The sequence below is a fragment of the Octodon degus genome, unplaced genomic scaffold (assembly GCF_000260255.1).
Source record: "Octodon degus isolate 3935 unplaced genomic scaffold, OctDeg1.0 scaffold00124, whole genome shotgun sequence".
Lineage (NCBI taxonomy): Eukaryota > Metazoa > Chordata > Mammalia > Rodentia > Octodontidae > Octodon > Octodon degus.
The window spans coordinates 3,591,543-3,608,321 of record NW_004524700.1 but is presented as its reverse complement, the minus strand read 5'-3'; the positions used below and the strand labels follow the sequence as shown (position 1 = coordinate 3,608,321).

The following is a 16,779-nucleotide window of genomic DNA, read 5'->3' as shown; positions in this document are numbered from 1 at the left end:
CTGAGCTACCTCCAATCCTTTTACTTTATTTTGAGGTAGGATATTACTAAGTCATGCAGGATGGGCTCAAACTTGTGATCTGCCTGCCTTGGGTTTCATAGAGTGCTAGGATTACAGGCATGCACCATCATGCTGGGCTGTGTGTGTGTGTGTGTGTGTGTGTGTGTGTGCGCGTGCGCACGCGTGCATGCATGGAAAAGGATCCACTTCGTCTTTAGTTAGATCAGATTGAGATCATCTTACAAGTGGGAAGTGAATGTGAGGGGAGTGACAAGCAAAATAGACCCCAGAGCATCTATCAATGATATTATCCTGCCTTGTAACACTAGGTGCAGCTATGATGGAGTAGAGGACAAGAGGATTATGGGCATGCAGCTGGATAGAGCAAGCAGCTCTCTGTATGTTGCTTTCTCTACCTGTGTGATAAAGGTTCCCCTCGGCCGGTGTGAACGACATGGGAAATGTAAAAAGTATGTATTTTGCCACACCAGCAATTACAGATTCCACAGTGGTTACAAGGAACTCCTACATAGCTCATGGTCATTTCTTCCTGCAGAACCTGTATCGCCTCCAGAGACCCATACTGTGGGTGGGTAAAGGAAGCAGGTACCTGTGCCCATCTGTCATCCAGCAGCAGGTAAGGAGTCCCAGATGTGGGGGTGAGTAAAGTGGCCTCTGGCTAGATGTGCTTTCTAGATGGGGGAGTAGCTGTGCTTACACAAGACTCCACCGCTCAGCCTTCTGGGAGGAAATGCGAATGAGGGAACTGCTGGTGTTGCCCTTCCCTTCCCTCATTGCATAGCAATCCACAGTATCACATGGGGCAGATTTCCAAATGAATAATCACCCTCAGTCTGATTAAAAAACACAGATGGAAAACACAGTGGGCTTCAAAGTATTCCCTGGAGAGAGGGACAAGAAGGTTCCTGCTTGATCATCACACCGCGAGAAGAGCAGAGATTGGGAGCAATGGGATACCAATTAGATTAGTGAGCAGTCTGTGGCCCGTCCTGCTGCAGCCGAGCTCACTCTTCTAATTGACTGGGCTGAGAAGAAATTGCAGGGCATTTGTTAAGCCGAGCATTTATGCTGCAGACATGGTGTGTACATCCAATAAAGCTTTCTCTGCACCCAAGAACAGTTGACCCTATTACTTGTTAGGAAGTCAGTCGATTCTTGGCAGTTCGCCAGTGGGCCAGCTAAAGCAGTCCAGTCTACCACGCTTCTGATTTTGGTGTTTAAAATTTTTACCCCAGGTTTAAGTGCTTAGAAAGTATTGGCTAAGAGATTTCATTTTATGTTTCTACTTTAATGGGTGTGATACCCGAAATGTTTGGAAAAATATCTGAAGCGTGTCTCCTGACAGGTTTCAGCAGCTCAAGTGAGGTGCCATGTGACCGCACAGGCCCTCCCTTCAACCAGGCCATCCCTCAAGCCTTTGCGCATCCGAAGGCAAAACGGAACCATTTTCCCATGGCACTGCTCCTCCTTCTCTGTTTTAGAATAGTAGATGAACAGATAGAAAGCACAGCTGAAGGCTACCACCTGCAGGACTTGAGGGCAAGAATTCTCATGAACAGCTAATGCTAACTGTGAAGTCTGACCTGGAAACTGAACTAATAGCACAGAGTTGACCCACTATACAGTATTAGAACAGCTTTGGAAGCAGCTTCGTTGACACAAGCTAGTGTGAGCTTTGTGTCTTTTCATGGGACACCTTGGGGAGAAGGCAAAAGGATCACAAAGCACAGTGAGGTATTCAATGTGTGAACAAAGATAGCATGATTCTTTGTACATGATATTTAAACCAACATCAGAACTCCACGACAGTTGCTCTAAGGTCTACTTACATATTTTAGTGACACTGGCATTGCTCAAAACCTGTGGAAATCTGCTTGGAGAGTGGGCATTAGGGCTGGGTGAATACTGGCTTTTATCAACACTAGACACCTTTACCATTTGGCACTGAATTTTATTTTTAATGTAGTAAAAGACATTAGGCACTAAACATGGTAGAATATTAGATTAGGATATAACTTTCAAAACAATTTTATGTAGCTCACCAATAAACTCTGAAAACCACCGCCAAATGGAAATGTCAATTATGTTATGAAAATAAACACCAAGTTCCCTCAAAGAAGGGCAGAATTCCTTGGGATAATTCCAGCGTATTTGCCTTTAAAAAAAAGAAAATCAAACTAGGTATTATGGAAATTGGTTTTGTTAATGTTACAAGACTTGTATGGCCCATCTGTGACCCTTGTGGAGCTGAAAGAACAATGGGCCTGTGGAAGACGATGTGCCGATGCCCCTGCTGACTCGGCTGGAGCGGTCAGTGAGCACAGGACCAGCACGGTCTCAGCACAGTGCACCCCGGGATCTGCCACCCATTTATACCTTAGAACGCCTGGTTAGCTGAGTCTTTTCTCAACAAAGAAGTAGAAAGTGAGTAGGAGTAGGAGTGAAAGACATAGTAGAGAGGAAAAGCACTAGTTTTAATTTCCAGGCTTCTATATTGCTCAGAATGAGGAATAAGTTTTAACATTTAATCTTCGGAGATATTTAGGACATGCTAAGGGAATCAGAGCTTTTTAAAGAAATATAAATAAGCCACAAATTATTTATTTAACTCCCTGTTTAGATCAGAATCAACTGCTTAACTCATGGATTTTCCTTTAAGATTCATTTCTGTAAACTTCTGAGAGAAATACCCAAGCCATAACCTACAGTTTTTGCACCTGCCATCCATTTAGCAGACAATGTTATTGTCATTAGTAAAACTTCAGACTCACGCCTGAGTAATGACTCACATTATTGTGTTCCTGTCTTTCCTTTTTTTAAAGACTGACTTTTGAGCAGGACATAGAGCGTGGCAATACAGATGGCCTGGGAGACTGTCACAGTAAGTAGAGCTTTTTATCCATGTTTGTCTTTGAGTAAAGATGTTTTTATCAAATGGTCTAGAAACATTATCCTCCATGTCAGACCAAGTGTGGCTGACATCAAGATGTACATAAATAACAGAAATCAGGGCCGGGAAGATGGCTCAGTGGCAAGTGCAAGGACCTAAGTTCAATCCCTGGTTCCATCAAAAATAAATAAAAATAAAAAAATTTAAAAAACAGGCTTAAAATAACAGAAATCATCTTCACAGCATCAAGGAAAGAGCAGTGTGTGAGACCGAATGCTGTCCATGCTGTTGCTGTAAATGCTGCACCTATTTCATTATTTTAATGCTGTGGAACAAATTCACTCTACAGAATATTAATTATAGCAAAGCAGTAAGCTATGTCTGCAGTTCTACTACAAAATGACAGCTTGGCTTCTTTTAATGTCCTGCTTCACTGTAATTTTTAGGCAAATAATAAAAGATTGATCATTGTACTATAGCTTTTTAATTGAGTAGGGCTGTTTTATACTTGAACATGTTGACTAATGAAAGTAATTATTTTTTAAAAATAGTTTTTAGAAATAACCTGTGAGTACACAGTGATAGGAACTAACCTAAAATGGTAAACTTTGAATTTACTTTAAATGTAATTAAGTGGTAGCAGTTTAGTTAGAACTTTATACAAAGATCCTGGTCAAAACTCTACCCAAATATCTTATGACCTGATTAATATGAATAGTTTCTTGAAAACTTTGTATTAATGCTAATTAAAAGCATAATATCATACTCTTGCAAAATACATGAATTGTGTGATTTTTTAAATGTTGCATGTGAATTTCAAGAAGTTTGCAATCAAGATGGCTCCAAAAAGTAGCTTTTATGGAGTAAAACTATATGATTTCTCATAATTGAATCTGCTGTGTAAATTATGAAAGTAACTAAGCCTTTGAGGCGTAAGTACTGAATGAGCAGTACTTTGAAACATGCACAACAGAAATCATCTTTGCGACCATCTCATAAGGATGTCACTCAACTTCTGACCTTATGCTTTTTTTAGAAACCAAATACAATGAAGTAAAAATGGCTACAGGTGGCCTTATCTTCAAAATCACTTCTCTGTATACTTTGTTTACAAAAAACTATATATTACAAAAAATCTTAGTTTGTCTTCACGTGGAAAACTTGCAAGCTAAAGCTTAGTGTAAGAGACAGTGTTACCACTGAAATTCCTGTCACATAAGTGTATACATTCAGCTGTATCAGGGAAACATTTGGAAGTTTAATAATTGGGCCTTAATCTTTCTGTTGCCTTATTGCTTCGCTTGCAGGGAAATAACTTCTGTGTGTGTGATTGTTTTTGTATATATATATATATATATATATATATATATATATATATGTGTTTGTGTATGTTCACAACTACTTAACTTTAGTGAACCATTTTCTTTGTGTGTTTGATGGGCTAATGGTCTAAGAACCTGGGGATATGATTTTGGATTGAATCAGAAAATAGAAGAATGTGAAAATGGTTATTACTATGCATATAAATCATACACTGTATCAATAGCCTCAAAACCCCATATCTGTTCTCAGGCAGTGGGGCCTGTACTTAGCAGAGGGAGACTCGGGTCCCATCCCAATGACTCACTCCTCGTTCCTAAGTCATCTCTGCAGTCAGGCCACCAAAAGCCTCTCTGCCGTCCAGTGTGTCCCCAGCCATTGTCTCTCTTCTGCCTAACACTGGGCATACTTGCCAAGAATGGGAGGTAAGGCAGCTCCAGTCCTTCCCTGCCTTCCTTAGGAGAGCCTGCTCTCCCATGCTCCTGGTGGAGCAGCACTTTGTTTTTCCACACCTGGACTTCCAGATGGCACTGAGGTTATTGGTACATAATGGTGCTTTAGCAGGACTTTATGTAGAAATGAAGAGCTCATAATGAGCAACTGGTAGAGGATAAGCAACATGTTGCATGAATGGTAGCCTGATTCAGATACACACCACGCACATCTCCATATGCATGTTGCCTAGTAAGTGCATGGGTTTATTTATTACTTTTTATTTTGTTTTAATTTCCAAACTAAAACCCCTACTGAGTTCAGAACATTGTGTTACTGGGCAGTTCCTTCCAGCATGATCATGAGAATAAAACAAGAGAAGAAGATATAAAGAAAAGTTCTTTCTTTGCACATGTGTCCCAGACACCACTTATTTTACCCACTTACGTGCCCCTCACTGTAAAGCAGGGCTTGGCTTCTCAGAATCGCATATAATCATGGTAGCCATTTCCTCTGCTAACTCTTGGCTTTTCCCTGCCTATGGGCAGTTACTTTGAAAAAACTCACTTGTTGGGCAAGAGACGAAGGTGTGAAATAGGGCTGAGAAGAAAGCATCTGAGTTTATAAGCAGGACTTCAATAGCCCTCACTCACTACTGGGGGCTGTATGTTGGCATAGCTCCGATTAGCGCTTTCCCACTTATGATGTGAGTCACACTGAGCAGAGTGTGGAACATTAAGTAACATCCTCCTCCTTTTGTCTTTCAGATTCCTTCGTGGCACTGAATGGTAAGGAAGATATTACTGTCCTAATTTAATATCAGTGGAAATCTATCCTAGAAATCCTATTGCACTAATCCTCTTGAGTATTTTCAAACTTTAGGTTTCTTTTTAATTAATTTCTTATCCTCATTATTTTTTTATAGACATTTCAACTCCACTACCAGATCATGAAATGTCTTACAACACAGTGTATGGTCAGTTTATTGATTATATGTATATATTTATTTTTAATTCTTAAAGTCACTCATGCTGCTATAGTTTGTAGTTTTCATTCCTAAATATCATGAACCAGCTTCTTTGTTACTTCAGGGCCCCAATTCACTAAAATTATTTATAGATTTCACAATGCTTCAAAAAATCACTCTGCTTATGTGAGACACTTGATGTGGGAGACTGAGTCCTAAATTTTTAATCTATATAATACAAAATATGCCAACCTTCAGGAATTTGGTGAATATATTTAATGAGCTCTTGAGGGAGAAAAAACTGCTTTTGGACATAAGTATATCCAAGATAAAAAGAATATTGCTTATAACTGGTCTACTATAGCTCCTCAGCTGATAGAGAATACTATGCCCAGGAATCTGGGCTCTTAAGACAGTACCATCCACAGGGGAAAATCTTCACAGGTTATGGACCCCAGGTTCCTATTAGGCAAATCTTTTAAATACAGTGTGAAATTGGCCATTGAAATTTAAGCTCAGAACTAGTATGAAGATTTAAATATATTTTCGGTGAGAGCTCTTCCAAATGTATACAAGGAAGAGTGACACAGTGGAAATGATGTGCAAACAGGATTTATCTGTTGTCCTGGTCTGAAATATATGAGCACTTTATCAAACAAAACTGCTCCATCCATAAACAGAATATTCTGAACTCTTTGTATGAAAAGTTGAGATGTAGCTATTCCATTTATATTTCTGAAAGCACCCTTGAATATTTATTCAGGTAAACTATTGATGTGTTATCTTTAAAAGCAATATAAAAAACATCTGTGTGGTGGCAAATTTAACCATTCATATTTTAATGGGGACTATGACTTTAGCCATTTATAGTTTGTGTATTTAAGTTATGCAACAAATAGTTACACCATAGTCCTTAAATATAGGAGTAGGCAAGAAAAGAAGGGGAAATTTAAAGAAAAGAAGAGAAAGGAAAAGAAAAGAAATGAAAAGAGAGTACATTTGGATCCAAAGAAGCAGTCCAAGACAGCTACAAATGTGTTCAGCAGCTCTGGGGAGACTTTCACTGTGTTCCGATTAGCACACATAAAACCCTCTCTGAAACCTCAAAGATCGTGTTATCCTTGGAGCCGCACAATATGGAAAATCGTCTCATCTCTCCTGACGCACCATCTTGAGAAAGGAGGCCAGGTGGAGCAGAAACGCCTACCACGGCCGGCCACTTTTCTCCCAGCTACTGGGATGCTGCCCTGCAAAGACCAGATGAGAGTTGCTCAGAAGGCAGACATCATCCTGCTCAGCCTTGGCCTTCAGGAAGAAAACCCACTGGGCACGTGCTCTTCCCCAGGGCCTTCCTTTGCAGTCATTTCCTATTACTGAATAATCTTTATTGGATGTCAAGAAATCTTGAAACTAATCGAACCAGCAACCTTGTCAGCATTCATCAATTATACTAATACCAATTTTAACTGCTAGGCAATTTCTCAGATACATATAACAATAAAGCCACAGGATGTTTTTTACGAAAAAACAACAACAACATTCTCCAAGCAATGCATCTCTCTTTTCCTTTTCAAAGGAAAAGTACTTATCAATTTGTCCACATCAATACTATAGCAGACAATGTCCATTGGTCCTCAGCTTTTGACCTATAATTTTTGTAATGAAACTAAAGAGTTGAGATTTTCCTTGTAAAGTAGGTAACTGATTAATTGACCATTAAGATGAGTGATGATTCAGACAGTAGTTAAAAAATATAGGAAGTTTCTTTGTATCTAAAACCAATTAGAAGAGATCTGTTTTGGACTCATAAACTCAGAAGAGATTGAATGTATTCATCTGATGATAGCTGCCGAGGGCCTGCTCTGTGCCAGGCAGGGAGCAAGATGCTATCTTTGTAGCATCGAAGAAAGGATCGAACTGTTGCTTTCAGAAGCATTAATATGGATGAGGAAGCCAAGCTCAAAGGCTGAAGTGCACATGTGTTGTTTCCTCACACGGCCTAAGTGCGTGTCCATGGAACAAACTACAGAACCTGAGTGACCCACTTTAGGAAAGGGGATTACTTCAATAAATCAGGCAAACTTCCTGCAGGCAAAAACTCGGTGCAACATCAATTATATATGTCAAAACCCTTTTTTAGTGAATTGGACCCTGATTATTTTCCTTCTCTCTTTTTCTCTGTATTTGGTATCTCTCTTGTATATTTAACTGGCTATAATCATTGTTAATACTTTTGAGTATCCTGGAAGCTCTCTAACCTCTAGAATCACAATGACTTGTAGATATAGAGAAACTATACAATGCAGTAAACCTTTTCTCATGTGTGTGTATGGTACCAGGTGCTGGGAATTGAGCCAGAGCTTTCTCCCTGAGCTATACACCACTTTTTTAATATCATTATTTGAAGCAAGGTCTCACTAAGTTGGCGAAGCTGAGCTCAAACTTGCCATCCTCCTGCCTCAGCCTCCCAGAATGCTGGGACTACAAGCATGCACCAACATTTGTGCCTCTAAAATTAACATTCTGAGTATTATTTATGTCTTCATATTTTTAATTATAATATAGCATAAACCTCATTGATTAAAATTAACCTTTCTTTTGCATTAACAAGACATAATTTCAGTCATAAGTTGCAAATATATTGACCGAATATACTATGTCCTCAAATGATGGCCTGTTTTTGTAGCCATATGACACGCTCTTAAGCAATGTAAGACCCTCTAAAATCAAGTTAGAAGAAGGAATACAGGTGATTTCCTTATAACCTTTTAAGTTTAGAAAGGAAATAATAATATACATCTTGGGCCGACAAGATAACTCAGAGGTCTAAAGTGCCTGCTTAGGCAAGCTTAGGCAAGCATTCAGGGACTGCGGTTCAATCCCTGGCACCACATGCCATGCCAGAGCAGCCCCCAGGGTGGGCTGAGCCAGTCACAAAAAAAATAATATAGATCTTGCTTTCATGCTAAGGACTGCTGCTTACTGGTGTTTTCCTGTGGTGGTTCTGTTTGGTTCTCTACTCCCACATGTTCCAGTATCCTAAAACAGAAGTTTAAAGATTACAAACCTCACGTTGCTCTTATGTATTTTTCCTTTTGAATAAGGCAGATGCATGGTTTCTCTAGATTTACATATAGAAAACAGAGACGTGGTAGGTATTAGACTAACACTTCAGCAATAGGAAGAGGCTGATTTTTCGCATTTGTATAAAACATTTTCCTACCTAAGTACCATCTGGTCCACATTAATTTCTTCTCATAGCCATAGCTTTCCATTACCAATGAGTTTTCCATGTATTTGCAGCATATGGTCCAAGAAATCTTTCTACAGAGAATGTGTCCCTTAGGCATATATTTCCCTTAGATTACCATATTAAGGAATGTTTTCCCTAAACCATACTTATGGCATTACCATAAAATTGCCCCTTGAACACAGTTAAACTGAAAGTGCTCAAAATGCATATCATTTCAGGTAAAAAAAAAATCTTGCTACTTGAAGGGAAATTTTTTTTTCTTGCTCCCTTTCCCTAACTCCCTAAAAGCTATTTATAATTGCTTATGCAGGGTTCTGAGTTCTCTGACCATATATTTCATTACAGCACTCTTCCATTTATGAGTGAAAAATAGATTTTATATTTTAGACTTTAATGTAGGCAAGGAGGAGATAAGAAAATCCTTTATGTCCACCTCGTAGACTCATTTCCCTGCCCCTGTCCTCTTATCGGTGTCATGAAATGAGATGTGAAACTCAGAAATACAGAAAGAAGGGGTCTAAAATCAAGCATTCCTTGAGTCTTAAGTGCACATATTTTTAGCAGTGGGTTGTGAAGCAGATTGTTTGCAACAAAGCGGATGTTTGAAGCTATAGAAGCCACACCAGTTCTACCTAGAAAGGGACTTCTTTAATGTTACCAAAGCTTTGTGGTGGCATTTAAGTGTGGTGTTCCCAGAGAGGTGACTATCTTAACTTAGATGAGTCACTTGGCTTGCTTTTCCCTGCTAAGCAAAATTTTGAGATAAAAAAGCTATTTTTAAATATGTTGTCTATTATTTGCAGTGGGGAAGCTTTTGCAAATCCAACTTCCAAGAATTGTGCATTCCCTATCTTTCAGGGGCATTTTATTTATCATGTATGTAGTAATGACACCCTAAGGCTGGAAATTGAGAGTTATTGTGTATCTGTCCCACTTTCTACCAAAGATACTTTTTCTACATACACAGTAGCTGTCCTGATATTTTTTAAAAAATTATTCAAGAGGTTGCTATAGGTAAGAAGATTTAATATGCCAAATGCACTTGGAACTCACAGAGAGGTTATATTTTCTCTCAACTGAAGAGGATAGGTAGTAGGGCTCCTTTAAATCATTGTGTCATCTTAGACCACAGTGCCTGAGACAGTCTGCACTTCATCTTGTGAAATAAGAGGGTGAGCCTTTCAGCATGCTAGCAGGAAGTGTCTGTCCACAGCAGCTGCCCTGGCTCCCAGCCTCACCATTCTTGTGGCAGGTTCTCCTGTGGCTCACATCAGTCCGTGAGACCTCAAAAACAGTGTCTTGTAACTCCTCTTGAGGTGCACAGCACAGTCATAACACTGTGTATCACTTAAAGTAAGTCTCAGGTCCAGTGTGAAAGTGGCGAGTGCAACTCTCTTTGGCAAGCAGGAGCTCTCACAAGAGGGAGTGCCTGTGAGGTTGAGGTAGCTGATGCTACCAAGAGGTGCAGAGAAGGATAGCTGTTATTGTGCACTTAGGAAGGGTTAGGCTGTGCTAGGTGCTTCGACCATTAGGAGATGTTATCTTCCCCACACAGGGAAGTGTCTGTTCCCATTGTGTCCACAGAGGGAGGGATTAAGTGATTCCCAGGTCTTACTCAGCCAGTGGCTGATGACAGAGGACCTGGCTCTTCATCACCTGACTGACTGTGCCTTTGGCTGCACACATCATGTTCCCTGCCACCCATGAGCCTTGTCATTGCTAGGACCCTGTGCTCATGGCCTGATGGCCAGCATGAGTGTCCCACCTCCTGGCCTCTGAGCAAAGAGAATGTGGGTCTCTCAGTGATGTTTCCCCTAACTGTATTTGTGATGAAAACAGGGCACGCCAGTTCCCTCTTGCCCAGCACCACCACGTCAGATTCGGCGGCTCAGGAGGGGTATGAGTCTAGGGGAGAAATGCTGGACTGGAAGGATCTGCTCGATTCACCTGACAACACAGACCCTTTGGGGGCAGTGTCTTCCCATAATCACCAAGACAAGAAGGGTAAGGCCTTGGACATGCCTCTTCCTTGGGGGGAGAGGGAGGGGACAGTAAAGAGGACTGTGTGGCTGCTTCCAGTTGAACCCCATTAGCATTTAGGTATCCTGCTGTGGGATGTGATTGGACACTTCTCAGAAAAGACTGCAACTCAATTTTGTGCAAGGCTTGATCTTGATCCTAAATTACTCCCTGACCAGGGGGAAACCACACAAAACAAATAGCACGTCCTCTGAGCCTCTCGCCCCTCGAAGGCGTGTGGCTTGGCCTAAGCGGATGCGCAGTCCTGAGATCCCTTTCCACTCTTCCGAGTCTCGTGCTCGGGGCTTTGCACCTTGTCTCCCACCGTAATGTGCTGGAGTGCCGTGCAGGCTTTGGGGTAAAAGCCCATTAATCAGTGAGTTAAAAAATATCAGGATCAGGACTTCTCTGACTGGAAACATTTCTCTGTCTAACATGGCGCAGGATTTGAAGAGCTGTGGTCCGCAGACTACTGTAATTGCCCTTAGAGGCCAGCAGCTGAAACAAAAATATGTTATTTAATCAAGCAGAATTGCTATGCATTTAAAATGGAAAGGAAGCCACACTAAATGAAAGGGCCTCCACTGTGAACTGTCCCAAATTTTCCTTTGCTTTCTTTGCTTGACTACAGACAGGAAATGTCATCTCTTTTCTTGCCATTTGCTGCTTCTGGTAACACATCCTACTTCAGTTGCAGCTGCAACCAAAGAGGCCTTTACTTGTCCAAAAAACAGGCTTGTAAATCAGAGGCTGAAAAGCCCAGTTATGTCCCTGAGCTGTTTCCCCCCATTCAGAATTGTTTACTTCTATATGTTTTCAAGAGTTCCATCTAAGCTGGGGTTTCAGTTTTGAGGGCAGCGCAGCCTCCATGACCCTTGGAAGACAGTCTCTGTCATGCCCTCTCCCAGAATTCTTTGCCTCTATATTTCCATCTTTACTTTAGGAGGATATTTTCTGGGCAGATGCTTATGTTAAATTTTCATCCTCTCGTTTTTCTTTCTTCTCTCCCTCTGACAGCTCTGCACTCTGCCGCCCTACTTCCAGTTCCTCAGTGTAAAGATTTGCTGCTTTTATCTTGTTCTCGAGCATGGCCCCTGCATTGATGTTATTATTCCTCTATAGAATTCCTTTGCTTAGTATGCCCTGCCGCAGATCTATTTTAGGTAGCAGGGCATGTTATTCTCCTCAGCCTCTTTAAGCCAACCTCTCTATTACAAAACTGAGAAAGCACACAATGAGGGGCAAGCCGCCTGGCCAGCCCCAAGCCCCGGCATGTGCCCTTGTTTGTGGCGTGTGGTTCTGTACCCAAGATGGTTCAGTTGGTCTTGGCTCTATTGTCAAGAAGAGACAACTCAGTAAAAATCACTTTGTCTCTGCCCACTATGATTTTCTGGAACAGTCCTTCCAGGAAAGCGTTATATGTGTAACCAAATTTCTGTCTGTTGGTTGCAGTCGCTTTCTTCTCACTTCGCTGAGAAGGGTGGTGTGGATTTTCTCCAATTGCTAACTTCCCTAAGGAAGGCGGTTCTCAAAGAGTCCAATTAACACTTCGACAGATTGTTTTAAAATTCAGCAGTGTGCATTCTCCTGGGTCTTATGATGCACACTGCCAGCACTGGAAGCAGTCTACACATTGTCAAACAATGGTGGCAGAGGTGACCGCATGGGTGTTTAACATGCTCACTGTTTTTGTGCTCTCCTTGCCTTGCCCTGTCAACGTGGAGCTTGATTTCTGACCATTGATCATATGTGTGATGGGGCAATGTCAATGAGGTGTGATGCAGAAATTTGTTAAAAATGACATAGCTCAATGTTCCCTTTACCATGATTTTGATTTCCATTTTGCTGTAAATTATTTTCTGTTTACTGTTCATGATTTATTTCCAACTTTTGTCTGGCGAAGCACTGTGTGGTATGACTTGGCAATGGTGCTCTTCTGTTGGGAAAGTCTCTTTCCCTTTCTGGCTCATTGTGCGGCCCTTAACTTGAATCAATCCGTGACCCCCTTGGTTCTTTCCTCCCCTACCGTTGATTCCTTAATGATGTCACATCCGTGTGTGTGCATCTTCTGAGATGCAGGAGTTCTGCAGGCTTTGCGGGCTTCTGGTGGGTGCTGTCCTTGCTGGGTCAGTCCTCTCATGGGAATGTGACATTTGTGTGCTCTGGCTTTGAGAGCTAAATATACTCTGGAATTGTTTCTAAAATACTGCCCATTTCCCTACTAAGCAGAATATGTGTCTGCTGACCAGCTAGTTGAGAAGGAATCAAGTGTCCAGTGCCCTTTCCATTTTGGCCACTGAAAAAGAGCCGGAGCACAAACTAAGCTCAACAGATCTGCTCTGCTCTGCTCTGCTCTGCTCTGCTCTGCTCTGCTCTGCTCTGCAGATCTGCTGACTGCCACTGGGTTGCTTTGTCACACGTCATCCTTGCAATAATTCTGCACTTCCAGAGTATGTTTGCTTGCCTGTTTTTTTCTTTTCCTTGCTATGTCTTTTGTCTTGATTTAATCCTGTGTGTCCCTCACATTCTGTCAAAGCACTGTCCTCACCTTACAGTCTAACCTCCTTCTGCTACCATTGTTCTTAGCCTCCCCATTTCAAAATAATAGACTCAAGCCCCCATCCCTCTGTGGAATAGTCCAAGGCTCTTTTCCTTCTACCATGAGCAGAGCTCAGATACTGCTGTATTATATAGTCACTAACAAAGCATGAGGACGATCTGCAATGTGTGCAGAAGAACCGTTATCATAGACAATGGAGTAATTTTCTCTCTCAGTAACTGGCCTTGACCTTCATTACCCTACTAGCCTTGTCTAATGTCTCTTGTCCTTGCTGCTTTTCTTTAAAATTGCCTGATATCTTTCAAGCCCAGGATTCATTAGGAAAAACACAGCCAACTCTTCTGCGTTATCTCTGGGCCCCTAGATGTCTGGACCCTCATGCTCCAACCCTTTAATCACCAGGCTGATAAATTAGATGCAGCCCTGACTACTTTTTTCCTGGTTTTGCCATATTTAAAGAATACATTTATTCATCCAATAACTATTGAGGCGGTAATGTGTAGTTACAAAGGGGCTGTAATTACATATAAATAAGAAAGAAAATCCAGTTTATTTTTAGATCTGGTTTATTCCCACCCATCCCTCCCCACAGCAAGGGAAAGGAGAGTTTAGGGGTTATGTTTTGTTTTTGTTGTTAAATAATACTGAGAATGTTAGTAGCTGCTCATTCCTCTGGCTTCTTGTAAAAGGCAGCAATACTACAAAACTTGGTTTCCAAAGGACAATAGGATATGTGAAGATGTTAGCCATGCACAGAGCTGCCCCAACTGCCATGGGGCGTACATATAAAATGGAAATGTTGATGGTGGTCATTAGTACACAAGAATAAATGCTGAACAGAAAAATATCCAAAGAAAACTCAGAATTATAGTATGTGTATATACTTTGGAAGATCTTTAAAGTGAGATATTATCACATGATTGCATTTAGTCTAGAACATATGATCCTTATGGACAAGGAAAATAGAGAAGCAAAATCCAAATTAGAGGTTAAATGACTTAAGCTAAAATGTAAGTAAATGTTGACTATGTTTTAATCCTTGTACAAGCTATTTGTACAAGCAATTTTTACTTGGAAGAATAATCCAGTAAGATTTATAAGGGCTATAAAGGATAACAAATCTATTGTTCATGCTTCATAACAATCCCAAGTGGAATTCTATGAATCAGAGAGTCTATCAACAATCCTTCTTAGATTCAATTACATATTCTGTTAATGCACTACAGCCTATACCACTGTTGCCTCCACAAATGGTATTGATGAACGGCACCTTACAGAGAAGGACTGAAGTGTCACATGGCCTTTGAAAGTGTTGAATCCCATGAGGGAAATGTATTATCAGTTCAAATTCAGTCTTCTTGCTTATGTCAAAAAATAAGTCTTAGATTGGTACTTTGCCATTTACAACTCCGTCAATTTGTTGCTATTCCTGTTTGACAAAGAAAAAAGAAAAACAAGAGTTGGACTGATGCTTTATTATGCAGCCATTTCTAGCTAAAATTAAAGTTACCTGAGAGCAAAATAATGTTATTTTTAGGGTTACTTCCTATTTACTTCCTATCTATGAAAAGTGATATTGTTTCCATTTAAACAATAATACAAAGTTACCATTTGAAATATGCTTTCAGGTTATGTCAATAAAATATCAACTAAATAATACAGGTGTTCCTAGGAATATAAAAATGTTAAATAAACAATATGGTATGTGAAACTTACTAGTTACAGGTAGGACTGGAATTGTAGGATTAGTACGTGATGGAAATTTAAGTTTCACTGCCCTGGAACGATTAAAGGAAGCTTAAACCACTGCGGGAAGTTTGCTTCTGGTACTCCGAAAAAGGAGACTTGGAGCCGGCCAGGCCTTCTGTTGCGTGAGGCTGCAAAGCCAAATGAGCACACTTCTCAGTCTGAGTGCTGCAATTAGACAATCTAGTGCTATTCTGCTTTCTTTTCCAGCTGCCGAGTTTTATGATTGGGGATAGGAAGTTTGGACAAGTAGGAATCTGAAGTAAAATGAATTTAAACTAAAAAGAAATTAACCGCTCTTGGCTTATTAAGCATCTGGTATGTTTTCTCTCTGCCCCAGCAGTGAGCACCCTAGTGTGGACTGTGGCTAGTTAGCGCCCAAATGCTGGCCAAGGGAAGGTTTCCCTGCAACACTTTCTCCTCATCTGCCTCCCTAGTACCCACAAGGGCTCCAGGGCTGCAGAGCTCCCCTGTGCTGGCACCACCCCACACTCAACCCTTCTCCCGTTTGTGCCTCACCTATTCTGAGTCCCACACCCCGGGAGTCATACTTGCTGTGATAACAGATGCAGAACCTGGAGTGTAGTTGGTAACACAGTCTAACTCTAGCTACTCTTGCATTTTAATGTTCTCCAGTGCTTAAAGTCTGGGATTTTCAAACTTGCCAGTTCTCCCAAAGAGGAAGTCCTGTTTCTTAGTTCCTAGCGAGTCATATGTAAGCCATTCTATGTACAGAGAAAATTATTCCTGATGTCAGTAATACAGAATGGAAAACAGACTTCTTTTCTGGACTCCTGAAGTTGGGCTGAATTTCTCTGCCTCAGAGAAAATTACCATACCAAAATGCTTCCAAAAAATTTATCACTGCTTCTTTTTTTTTTTTCCTGGTGGAACCAGGGATTGAACTCAGGCCCTTGTGCTGGCCAGGGAAGTGCTTATTCCACCAAGCCATCTCCCCGGCCCCCTATCACTGCTTCTGTGTGTGATCTGGATGCCAGTAGGGAATTCAGGGCTATGTTAGTGATAGACATAGATTCTGTCCAAGAAATACCAAACCACCAAACAGACAGAGTGCAAGGAGGCAGGAAAGCAAAGCAGAGTGCTGGATGATTGCCATTGTCTCTGTGAAGAAGGCGAAACGGTCCTCAGCAGATGTGAGAACATGCTGGGCAGCTGAAGGCAGCTCGGCGGGACACAGCGAGCAAGGAACACTGTCAGTTTCCTTAGTTTCCAGTACCAGCATCACAGCAGGGACGCAGTACTTGGTAAGGAGGGTGAGGAACTGAGGAGGGTTGCATATCCAACCATATTTCAATATTTGCAGAGATGTTAGCAGGCTCTGCTTTTGTTCTTTATAGTACCCCAACCTTTATTTAAAAACCAAATAACACTAAGCTCATGTAGATTTTACTAATAAAACAAATAATATACCAGTCATTTTTAGGTGTGATAGCAGAGCAAGAACATAGTGAAGATTTCCCGGAGAGGGCTTCTATCTTGTGGAGAGTCCTCTAGTGGGAAGAAAGGGTCTTACCTGCACTTACCTGAAATTAGCCAAACCAGGTAAAAAA

The 16,779-nt window shown here is 41.1% G+C and overlaps 1 protein-coding gene across 5 annotated transcripts in view; it reads left to right on the top strand.

Annotated features, from left to right (window-relative positions):
* The window catches only part of Sema6a (semaphorin 6A), a 129,297-nt gene that overhangs the window by 95,326 nt on the left and 17,192 nt on the right, over positions 1-16,779 (top strand). For 3 of the 5 annotated variants that reach the window (XM_023700548.1, XM_004640597.3, XM_023700550.1), the window contains 6 exons: positions 330-470; positions 557-637; positions 2,844-2,902; positions 5,431-5,451; positions 5,589-5,639; positions 10,723-10,887. In XM_023700548.1, the coding sequence (XP_023556316.1) occupies positions 330-470; positions 557-637; positions 2,844-2,902; positions 5,431-5,451; positions 5,589-5,639; positions 10,723-10,887 (518 nt within the window). The remainder of the gene's footprint in view (positions 1-329; positions 471-556; positions 638-2,843; positions 2,903-5,430; positions 5,452-5,588; positions 5,640-10,722; positions 10,888-16,779) is intronic. The other 2 variants (XM_004640598.3, XM_023700549.1) reach the window with 2 other exon arrangements.